This window comes from Podarcis cretensis (genome assembly GCF_951804945.1).
Source record: "Podarcis cretensis genome assembly, chromosome: 2".
Lineage (NCBI taxonomy): Eukaryota > Metazoa > Chordata > Lepidosauria > Squamata > Lacertidae > Podarcis > Podarcis cretensis.
The window spans coordinates 62,714,890-62,727,211 of record NC_137171.1 but is presented as its reverse complement, the minus strand read 5'-3'; the positions used below and the strand labels follow the sequence as shown (position 1 = coordinate 62,727,211).

The 12,322-nt window shown below is 39.5% G+C and overlaps 1 protein-coding gene and 1 long non-coding RNA gene across 4 annotated transcripts in view; both read left to right on the top strand.

Moving 5' to 3' along the window:
• The window catches only part of LOC307209765, a 47,159-nt gene that overhangs the window by 20,187 nt on the left and 14,650 nt on the right, over window positions 1-12,322 (top strand). The gene's annotated exons all lie outside the window — the stretch shown is intronic.
• RNF130 (ring finger protein 130) overlaps window positions 1-12,322 on the top strand; it is a 43,358-nt gene that overhangs the window by 16,386 nt on the left and 14,650 nt on the right. The window contains exons 4-8 of one of the 3 annotated variants that reach the window (XM_079965127.1): window positions 4,787-4,858; window positions 5,576-5,658; window positions 7,526-7,622; window positions 8,236-8,440; window positions 10,788-10,881. In XM_079965127.1, coding sequence (XP_079821253.1) covers window positions 4,787-4,858; window positions 5,576-5,658; window positions 7,526-7,622; window positions 8,236-8,440; window positions 10,788-10,881 — 551 coding nt within the window. Of the gene's footprint in view, window positions 1-4,786; window positions 4,859-5,575; window positions 5,659-7,525; window positions 7,623-8,235; window positions 8,441-10,629; window positions 10,701-10,787; window positions 10,882-12,322 lie in introns of those variants that run through there. The other 2 variants (XM_079965129.1, XM_079965128.1) reach the window with 2 other exon arrangements.

Sequence of the window (12,322 nt, the reverse complement as noted above, 5' to 3'; positions counted from 1 at the left end):
ATACCGGTACATCAGCAGAAGGCCAGTGAATACATTTCAGCTTATGAAAGGTACAATCTTAATAATATCCAGAAGAAATTAACAGCACATTATACATATTGAGGAAATAAGGAACAGTATGTGAAAATAATAATTTCATGGAAAAACAAAATGAATATGAATATGCAATTTTAGTTTAATATTTAACTTTAGTCAGAGGAACATAATTCAAATTAACTTTACAAAGAATCATGATGGCATGCAAAATGAATCATTTTTAACTGTTATGCAACTCTATTGTTTGTTCCTCTAAAACATTCACTAGTCCAAATGACCTAAAAGCTGTGCTATGTTTTAGCCATATAGGCACTTGTTCTAAATACTAAGAAAAGAGAAGATATAGCAAATAGCTACCAATCCAAACAGGGTAGTAGTCAACTAAGTTTTACCCAGAGTAGACCCATTGAAATTGATGAACATGACTAAGCCAGGTCCGTTTCAGTATGTCTACTCTGAATAAAATTTCACTGAATACAACCCAGCAGTTTCTGTGGGTTCAGGGAAGAACAGAGAGATCCTGTTGGCAGAATCCACATGATGGAGAGATGCTTGCAGGGTGGGGAGGTGAAGTATATCTCAGCTTGGAACAAGCAAAAAATATATATATTCAAAGATGTCCAAATGCTGGAGCTCAGGAAAAAGCCAGTTCTGTGTAGTAATTACAAGGAACAATTCTAGTAAGGGAGAAGTAAAAGCTTCCCAAAACAAGTAATTAAGATTAACGGGAGCTGTACAAAAAGTATTTGGAAAACTGGTATGAATAAAGAAAAAAATCCCAGTGTAAAATTAGCATAAACTGTAAGAATGGAATCTAAAAGCAAAGTTCTCTTCTGCATTCTAGAGAAAAGTTACAGCAGAGAAAGAAAAACTGCTTTTGTGAAATAGAGATGAAGCTAAGATGGGGTTTAGAGAAGAATCTGTCATTTCTCTGTTTCCCAACATCCCCAAACCTTTTCCTGCTCACTGGTTTATTTCTTTATTTTCTTTCCTCACAACTTTAATTTGTTTTGTACTGGTAAATGACAGGTCATGGGGCAAACACTTGCAGAAACAGAAAATCTGCTCCAGCAAGTCCCCCAACTCTCCAGGGAGTTGTAAGGGGAGGAAAGGAAGGGGAAGTCCCACTGTGCAAGTGGAATGGTTCGCCATTCAGTTTGAATTCCATCCTCTGTACCAGGGGTCAGCAAACCCCTGCAGGGGGTTTCTGTAGGGAGCCGATCCACTGTCTTTCAGACCTTGTGGGGAGCTGGACTATATTTTGGGGGGAAAGCCCCCCCAACTCTCCCCTCTCTTCTCCACAGCTCTGGACGAGCCCAGGTGGCTGCTTACCTGTGCCTTGTGAGTGGCAGGGGCTGGCGGCAGCAGTGGAGGGACAATGAGCGGCATGATATGGCTGGCTCCAGAGAGGGGCTGCTAAAATGGTGCTCGTGGCTCAACAAAGCCCGGGCCCCTTCCTCCTCTAGGCAGGGCGGAGAGAAGCCAGGAGGAGGGAGGGAGGAGGCGCCGCTGCGGTGTGTGTGGGGGGGATGGCGCAGCCCGAATGATCAGAATCCCCACCCCGATCCACGCGGCGATTCCCAGACCATCCGCGGGCTGGATCCAGAAGGCAGTTGGGTCGGATCCAGCCCCTGGGCCTTAGTTTTCCAACCCATGCTCTGTACAGTCATACCTCGGAAGTCGAACGGAATCCATTCAGGAAGTCTGTTCGACTTCCAAAACGTTTGGAAACCAAGACATGGCTTCAATCGGAAGCCGCATTAGATGTTCGAGTTCCAAAGAACATTTGCAAACCGGAACACTCACTTCCAGGTTTGCAGCATTCGGGAGCCAAAACGTCCTTTTATCAGATAAGCATAGTCACTTTGCCCTGTTGTACTTGAAACACCCAGAAAAGAGGAGGTTGTGAGATACTTTCTGTTCTGCTTCATAACCTGTGTGTTTATGCGGCTTCGTTACTTTTGTATTCCAGACTTTTGACAATGTTACAATTCTCTTTTTTACCTATCTTGTATTTGGCAGTTGAAAAGCATAACAGATAGGCAACTGATTGGACAAAGTAGCAATCCTATACATTAGCAATTTCTGGATTTCAGAAATCCACACCTGAACAGTTGCTCTTTAAGTAAAAGTCTTTAGACCTTTTTCCTTCAGAATTTTACAAAGGTCAGGAGAAACTTGATAAAACTTTTATGTGGTTTAAAAGGCTTGTCTTATTAAAATTTTATGAAGAGGTAGCAACAGCTAGAGCACAATTGGAAAAGCTTAGCTATTTTATATAAGGGGGGAACAGCTGCTAAGTGATAGGATAACTGTGCATTTTAAGTCTGTTGCTGACTTCACACAATAGTTTGGAAGTAAACTACTGCTTCTGAAAAAAGGTTAAATATCATGAAGCTTGCTTTGATATGCCAATGATGCATTTTACAACTCACATGTATTCTGGAATCAAAGAAAGCATTTAGCAATAGACTGGGCTTGGTCTGTACTCACAGCCAGTAGTTGGCAAAGTATATATTCTACATTGCTGCCTTGAGTGAGCAGAACTATTGAACTTTTTGGTCATTATTGAACCAAATATGTAGTTAAAACAGCCAGCTTTGAAATTTTACTGTGTCTTAGGCAGTGGCGTAGCGTGGGGGGTGCAGGGGGGGCCGGCCGCACCGGGCGCAACATCTGGGGGTTAGGGTTAGGGGGCGCAAATCCACGGGTTAGGGGGCGCAAATCCATGGGTTAGGGGGCGCAAATTACTTGCCTTGCCCCGGGTGCTGACAACCCACGCTACGCCACTGGTCTTAGGTTAGGGAAAACGTAATGGAAATTAATAAACAATACCCACTTCTCTTTGCCATTTTGGGATGACCATTACCCCATTATGAGACTGACTGAAATATTTAAAACCTTTTCAAATGAAATCTGTGATGTTTATTACTGGGGCAGGTTCTGCTGCTGTTGATCTTTTGGTTTTACTATTTTAAATTGGGCTTTCAGCTGTTTTGTTTTTTAGTGTACTTCTAATTTTGTAAGCAACTTTGCATTAAAATGAGTTGGAGTGTAAATGGTTCTCTCCACAGTACCATCCATATAATATTGGATTAGTAAGAGACTGTTTGGCTTGTTTGCTGTATTGATTGAAGCATACAAAGGGCAGTCTTACTTAGCTTTTTGTTGCAGGAGACCTGCAATTGGCTTATCAAGGGGCTGGCTGGATTTTAATGTGTTGAAATTATATGGCAGTGTTTAGGAGTGGAAGTATGCTGAAAACACTTGATTTTGGGACTTTTTTGCTTTTCTCTTTATAGCCTATGTGACTTTACAGCGCTGATGAGCTTCCTATTTTTCTCATATTTGATGGACAATGAGAAAAATAAATGATACATACTTGAATAATGTAGGAGACATCCAGAGGCACAAACAAGCAGAAGCAGACCAAAGTATTTAGCACAATGGATTAATATGTTCTCCATGTCATCATCCTAAGCGTCCAGTTGAATGTAAACATTGGAATCGCCTCTGATTTGGCCCTTTCCATATGTTACTTTGAAATATGATTCTTTTGATTGCTGATTCCTCCTTCCATTGTGCCCCCTGAAAGGCTGATCTGGAGGGTTTGGGCACCCTTTGGAACAGAATGGGCGATGCTGCAAAGGGCTGAAGGGGAAAGGGGAAATTAGTGCAAGGCCCCCCTCCCCATTCTAATAGGTAGCTTTATCGTATCTGGAGCCTTTCCATAGATGGAAGGTGCCTTTTTGTTTGCTGAAAGGGCACTCAGGATCTATCCCCCTATAAAGCAAAGAAATACATCTAGCAAAGATTAACACAAAATTGAATCTCTCTTTACATATTATTGACAAACTTGAGAAATTAAAAAAAATCGGAGATTTCTGGTTTCAGGTGTTTCCAGAATACAGTGGTGCCCCGCAAGACGAATGCCTCGCAAGACGAAAAACCCGCTAGACGAAAGGGTTTTCCGTTTTGGAGGCGCTTCGCAAAACGAATTTCCTATGGGCTTGCTTCGCAAGACGAAAATGTCTTGCAAGTTTTTCCGACTTTCCCCCCCTTTTTCTAAGCCGCTAAGCCGCTTATCTGCTTATCCGCTAAGCCGATAAGCTGCTAAAAGCCGCTAAGCCGCTAATAGCGCTAATCCGCTAAGCCGTCAATGGGCTTGCTTCGCAAGACGAAAAAACCGCTAGACGAAGAGAATCGCGGAACGGATTCTTTTCGTCTTGCGAGGCACCACTGTAGCTACAAGATGATATCAGGAAACATCTCTGTAACAGCATAGTCTTCTAAATAACAACATAATTACAGTAGCTTAAAGAGCAAAAATGCTAACACATTGCTTGATCCTCACAGTATAAACCTAATCCTCCTCCTGTTGGGACTCCTGGTTACTGAAGCAAGGAAATGTGAGCTTGTTCTATTCAAAGTGACCTGTCTCAGAAATCTATTGAATCACTTGGCAGCTGGCCATTCTCAATTGCCTTGGATAATATTGTTGAAGGTGAATCTGCACTTTAAGCGTAGACGTTCTTGCTTGCAACTAAAAGGGATTCCCATAAAATATGAGCTTGATGTTTATGGCCCAAAGAGACTTTAGTTTTGAAAGTGCCATGAACTGTGCACCTGGTACTCTTCAGAGTATAGTGAACAAGCTGTAATCACCATTTTAGTATATAACCAAAGGAGATTTAAGAGGAAGAAGCACAGTTTTTCCAACACCTAAAAACTCTCTCTGTGTTTTATTCAGCGTCGACTTGGAGATGCGGCAAAAAAAGCTGTTGGTAAATTGACAACAAGAACAGTGAAGAAAGGGGATAAGGTATAGTCACGCAAATGAAATGTTAGTCACATTTTTTCTGGAGAAAAGTATTAACGCTTATCTGTACAAGTCTGTTTCCCCCCTCGATTTATCCCAATCCTTTGAGCTTTTTTTTTGGGGGGAGGCCAAAGTTGTTGAGGGGGGCAGAGAGTTCTTTCACTTCCAACGATAGGGATCCAGCAATCAACCGGTTGATCGCGGTCAACCAGTTGGACATCCCTGATGTAGATAATGTTTTTTTGTTTGTACCCGGCCCATCTGACTGGGTTGCCCCAGCCACTCTGGGCGGCTTCCAGCATATATAAAAACATAGTAAAACATTAAACCCTATACAGATAAAAGTGTTGACACTTAGGGAGCTGAATACCAACACCTTACCCGTATGGCAGTTTTTCGTTTTCTTTGGTATATATGTAGAAAAGGGAAGATTATAATACAATGAGGAAAAATGAGAAAGGGTGGGCGGGTCCCCTCTAGTCTTCTAGAATAGTGGTTCCCAATTAGCTAAGTACTGCAGAACCCCTGTTTCTCAAACCCCAAACCATGGACCCCCGACTTTTGAAAATGTTGATATCTCTGTTTTAGTTTTTGTTATGTGAATGGTACCACCATACCGCCAACATATCCCAGCACAAAACCAGGTCATGTGTCTTACTACAGGATTTCTGTGACTGTCTGCTCTAGAGATTGGTTGAATAGTCACTTTGTTCATTTTAGGAAACGGATCCAGACTTCGATCATTGTGCTGTTTGCATTGAAAGTTACAAGCAGAATGATGTTGTCCGCATTCTTCCATGCAAGTAAGCCAGTAATTCCTCTTTCCCTTTTGAGAGTGCTTTACCCTTGAAAATATATGTCTTAGCTTCATTATCCTTTTTGTCACTCTTGGGTTCACTCAACACATTAGAACTTGTGTATTAATTTTATGCACTTTTGTGTGCACACAATTTCCTAGAGTAGTGTGGGAGAACTATGCAAAAAGGCCTGGGTGGTGAAAGATACTTAGTATAGTCTGAAAAGAAAGTGGTTTGTGAATTAGGAGAATAGATGTGGTGGTGGTAGTCAAATAAGACAATCATGGTACCCATGAAGAATTTTCTTGGTGACTCCCAAGGCGCTCAAACTGATCTCTGAATGAAGATGGGACCTGTGTGTGGCCTTCATATTGCAGAGTACTTCCTGTAGCTGGAAAGGCCCACCCCCTTCTACTCTAATTGGTTGTGAAGGCAACCCCTCCTCTTTGAAGGAAATCTTGAAAGTGCCATGGAGGATGTTTGAACTAGTTTGTGCAGTGGCCTGGAAAGGGAGAGGTAGGGTGGTGGCCACCACTTCTTTTATTGCCCAGAAAGGCATTTTATTTTGGGAAGCAGGAGACAGAAGCAATGGGAATGTATGTGGTATCTACGTGAGAAGGAAAGGGGCTTTCTTTTTCACTACAGAGCACATAAGAAATGCTGGAATCTGAAAAGACTTAGACTAAAATGTATTTAGTGTATTTGAATATTAATACATGATGAAATTAACAGTGGCAAGACATGTTACATAATTACAATGAGCTTGGATCTCAGATTATTACAAATCTGACATCCGTTCACTTTCCTTATTAAGTCCATTTGGTATTACTATGTTTAGTTTATAAAACTACCTGACTTCTTCCCTTCATAATTATTTAAGTATTGGCAGAGATGACGGGCAGAATCCGGGACCAGGAGAAGGAGACAGTGGAAGAAGATTGGAAGAAATTTAAAGACTACCTTAATAAATACTATAAGATTAGTGAATGTTAGATTGACAGGGGTTTAAAAATAATGTGGTTTTCAGAGACCTTGATTAAGAAAAGGAATGGAATTAGTAAAAAACTTTTGGGAAACAAGGGAATGGATTTGCTGATTGGATAATGAAATTAGAATACAAAACGGGGAGGTATGAGGAAGTCGGGGAAAATAGGTTGAGAAAATTAAGGTTTGAAATTATACTTGTTGTTTTTTGTTTGTTTGTTTGTTTTGTTTTTATTCTTGCTGTTTGTACTTGTATGTTCTTATTGGAAATGTTAATAAATATTATTTAAAAAAAAACCCACATAATTATTTAAGTATTATTTTTCTGATCCATATACTTTCTCAGTATACCAAAACTTACAAGGATTTGACATCATGCTGTTGTTCTATAATTTTTTTGCACCTGAAGTTTTTTATTCTTCTTTCTGCCCTGTGTCCTCCTGTCTTTATCTGAATCTTTTGAGTGGTCATCTTAATATATAGCAAAGGACACAGGCATTGAACTGCATAAATAACCCAGTTCAGTTCCCGTGTTCCTTGTTATATGCACACACACTAAAATGGAAGAGGAACTAAATAACGTTTTGGTATGTGTGTGGCTGTTACTTAAAACCCCTGAAATTGGTATGTTCTGTACAAAAATGTAACACAAGCAGAAGTTATAAGTGAAATATGCAATCCATACATTCTCAGAAGATCTAAATGTAGCTTTCCTATTGAGGAGTTAGTTGTACATTAAACCCAACTCAAGGATGATTGCCAATTTATTCGAATTCCCAAAATAAATTGTTCAAAATTCCTAATATTTTTTCTTATTATGACCTCTCCAGTATGTCTGGTGTTATTAGTAGTTTTGCAACTAGCATTTGTTGTGCTACTCTGTTTTCAGACATGTTTTCCACAAAACCTGTGTGGATCCATGGCTCAGTGAACACTGCACTTGTCCTATGTGTAAACTGAACATTTTGAAGGCTCTGGGAATTGTGGTGAGTCAAGTCTTATTTAAACAGTAAGGAATGTAGAGCTTTCCTTTCCAAAATGATCATAAATCAGTAAAGTCAGGTACGAGAGGACCAGAATTCCAGGGTGTTAGCCATTCTTCCTTTCTTGCATGAAATTGCAGTGTTCCAATTCTAAATATTGGAAGCATCCTTGGTAGTGGGTGTAAAAGGACTGTGGCAGAGGCACAGAGTGATTGGTGTCAGCATTGTGCAAGCCCTGGGTGTCTGCCTTCCCATTAGTATATTGTGTTTGGACCTACCTACTATCCCCTCTCAAGTATATTTGCCTCTCACTATTACTTTTGGAATTGGCTCTTTGTACAATTTATCATCTGGACACTATCAGAATATCTTATGATGGGATTACTGAATCCTTTGATTGGATGTGTGGCTGACTGCTTGACAGTCCCTGTTCCAACTGGTTGCTGCTCAGCAGTAACTGCTTCTTCCTGTGAATCACATTTCATCATTGGTCACTATTGGATGCTTGTGCGTCCCTCAGATAGCCTTCTGCAGACATTTTGCAATATCTCCTTTATGATTTTGCCAGAAGCTTACAAAAAGGAAATATATTAACTTTCCAACACTGTGTTTTCAGACAAATGTGCCATGTGCTGACAATATGGCCTTTGACATGGAAAGGCTCACCAGAGGCCAACTAGGCAACAGGAGATCAGTTCTTGGTGACCTTACCAGTGACACCTCACTCACTCTTGAGCCCCTGCGTACTTCTGGAATATCACAGTTTCCACAGGATGGGGAGCTGACTCCAAGAACAGGAGAGATCAACATTGCTGTAACTAGTAAGTGAAGTTTGGTTTTACTTTGAGCATCGTAGGTTTCATGTTGCTTTCAGATTTATGCTCTGTTACTATAACATGCATGAAAGTTTTCTATTAGTTTTAAGTGACAGTGAAAAAGACTCATATTGAACATCAAGACAATGAACTTGGAAATAGCTTTGGCAAAATCTTTTTCAAAATTAATTACCAAGTAAGAAAATAGATTATACAAGTCAATTATTTAAATGGCTAACAGTTAAGATGGTTAAGTATTTTAACAATTTTCCCCATCAGTGAATTATGTTTGCAAATCATAATGGCTAGATCTAGAAAATCAGTAGATTGCTCCAATTATATCTGCCATCTTTTTATAATTATTTTTGGGCTTGATGCAGTCTTCAAGCAGTTTATAGTTTGAGTGCCATCAGAAAATCACATATGCCAATTGTTTATGAAAATCACGTATGCCAATTCAACAATCTAACTGTGAACACAACCTTGCATTAAATGAACTCTGGAACAGTGATCTGTGTTGAGCTAGCTGTTTGGGGTATGATTTAGGCAAAAAGGAAGTCATAGTACCAGGTCCTAAAAGCGAAAGAACCCTTACTGGATATATAAATAAGAATTTTGCTTCTGATTCTGTTGCACAGTCTAAGCCCCAGACAAACGGTGTTAGTCCTTACTTTGTTAAATTCAGCTGCAACTCATCAAGGGTAGAACTTTCATATTTCCTGGTGCTAAGCATTGTTTGGTCTGCCTCATGATCAGTAGCAACACATTGCTTTTCTTTCTTTCTGCCTAGCAGGCCTGCGCAGAGCTTGTCTGAGGCCTGGAGTGGAAGTCTTGTTAGAATAAACTCAAATTAAAAATCAGTCGATCCCTGGTACTGACAAATAAGGCTGAAAGTTTCTATTTGCAAACTTGGTGGTTATGTGAAGTTTTACTAACTAAATGTCTTTCATACACTATAAATGAATTGGTGGAACTTGGAGATATGTGGGAACACCTGAGCAGAAGCACTTGCATATTATTTGACCAGTAACTAAGAGAAATGTTTGGGCCAATGTGACATATACTACCACTCTGTAGTTTGGGATATTGCCAATTTTGACAAAAGAGCTGGGTTTGCCCCTAACATTCCCCATACGTCCCACACATTTATTTAAAAACTTCAGGCATGGAATTAGTGCTAGCAGGTTTTGCTTTGTTATATTCCCTCAGAAGTTGGGTTTGCAGTGTTATCATATTCCTATGTGTGAAGAATTTTATTTGTCAGTTAAATATCCCTCATGAAAATTGAGACTTACCATTGAATACTTTCTACAGTCCTGGTTCTATAATCTTAAAGTGGGATATATATCTTATAGTGACTTTGACCATCTTGAGAATGAGCAGTGGTAATGCACCCACCCTGTTGTTGTTGGTTTTGATTATTGCTTGCAGGCCCAGAACATGTCTAAGAATGGATTGACAACCCTTTTTCATTGACCGGAAAGACTTATTTAATATTCATAACCACATAACTGTGCATTTAATATAGGTTAAATCTCAGTGTACAAATACTGCTGGTTGCGAGAAATACACATGTACAGCTATACATACACCTTCAAAAGCAAGCATATTAACTTGGCTTGAGTCCTGTTGCTTTTCCAGTCTTTTAAAATGGAGATCATGATAAAGGAGAAGAAATTCATGCAACATTTCAAGCACTGTCATCTGAAAACTTTTCTGATTTATTTTAGTTTGTGTACATTGCACACATTCCTATGCCACAAAAAGTTAAAATCAAATAATGCACCTAGTTAGAAATGATGTCCAAAACAATCACATTCCTTTAAAAAAATTAAGATGTACTTTTGTGTGATATTTTTAGACTAAAATTATATTTCATTTTTTATTATTAATGACTCCCTGCTGAATTCTGCCTTTTAAAAGTGCTAGAGCACTTTATTTGCGGATAAAGGAGTGGAAGAGATGATACAGGGTCTCTGTGTGTGCTGTCATATTTCTTTTAATACAGGTCTCATTTGGAAATAGTCTTATTCCTTAACTGCAGGTAAAAATTTTGCTTATGCTTTCCTTATTTTGCATTTTACTTTGATCAGTCATTTATCATTAATGTCTGGACTCTGTGATCAATATTATTGTATCATTCCTCTTTTTCTCACTTCTCCCCATAACCTTGTTTGCTGGCCTTCTCCATTTAGTACCTTCTTTGCCTTCTGCTTTCCTCTGGAGCTTCACTTCCTGGTGCCCCACATGAGTAGAATTATTGTCTTCTGCTTCTGATCTTTGAGGGCAGTTGCCATCGATTTGACATAAGCCTTCTTCCACGAGTGATTTCCTCCCTTTCCTTTGTCAACAGAAGAATGGTTTATTATTGCCAGCTTTGGCCTCCTGAGTGCCCTTACACTTTGCTACATGATCATCAAAGCCACAGCTAGCTTAAATGCTAATGAGTAAGTAAATGTTCAGATTGTGAGTGTGCCTACACATACGACAGCATTGTAAAGAAATGATGAGTTGAAGAATTAGAAGGAAGGAGATCTGGGAAACACCCAGAATACAGCGTTCTTTTAACTAAGTTGCAATATCAGATTGTTAGAACATCTGAGGATAGGTTTTCCAAAGGGAGGGTACATTTTTTTATTTTTTAAGGGGAAGATGTGTTATCGTTCAATTTTACTTTGTATTCTGGCACTCCTGCTTTTTATTCATTTTGTGTGTGGATATGTATGCATGCACTCCTTATTTGGTTAAGTTTATATTAGCAAGCCTACCATTAAGGGAGAATTGTAAGGATCATTGCCTATATGGACTTAAGTGAACAAGCCTAGATAGTGCCTGTTCAGATTTAGATAACTGAATGTTATTTATTTGTCTAGGAATTATATTCAGGAAGTATATTCCAATAGGGAAGCTTAAGGGAAGTGCCATAGAGAGTAGTAAGGATGCTATTTTTTATTTAATATTTTTCTTCTGCTCCCAGGGAACCAAGAGCAGCTTACAATGAAAAATACAATAAAACAAATAATTTTTATCACTAAAACACAAATTTAAAAACAATTCCTGATAACAATTTAAAATCAGCAATCAATGAAGAATCAAGTTAAGGCTTAGTGCTGTATGTTTTTTAATAGTTGTTGAAAGGAAAACTTCTTTTAGCTTATGTTTAGAGGAGAGTCTCTTGAATTCCTGATTCCAGCGCAGTGTTATCACCAAGCAAGTGCTGGCTTGTGTAGTATGATGTGCACGAGTTTCCTGCATTTGTGCACAGCCTCTTTGCTCCTGCTTCATTAATTTCTTTGTGCAAGCTGGGAAACAAATCAGGAAACCAGAGTTAACCATAGTTGCCTGTTACCTGCAAACTGGAGAAGTTACGGTTAACTGTAGATTCTTTGTTTCTTTACTCGCATGAAGAGACAAGTGACCTGAAGCAAAGGGGCTGTGTACAAGTGCATGAAACAGATTAAGCCTGAATTTGTGCAAACACAGCCACTGAATCTTGTGTCCACCAACCTAATGGCCTGAGTTAAAGGCACAGAGAGCAGGGCTTCCAAGACACATCTCAAAGGTTTATATGGAAACTAACTATCCTTGAGATAGCCTGGTCTAAGATTGTTTAGGGAGATAAAGATCCAACAATGATGTACATCCTACAAGAAGTGCAGTATAGGAGAGAGCTTAAGGACGAGAATTTAGAGTGAACTAGGGGTGCACCAACATATGTGTACTTAGTAACTCCTGGTCCTGTGATCAGTCTGCTGCAAGTAAGGAGGACAAATTATGCAGCAAACATATATTTGCAAGCAAATGTACATTAATAAATTATGGTTCTCGCTACATGTGGTGAGCAGCATGAACACAGAGCTTGCTCTCGCACGCTGCCCCATGAAGGAG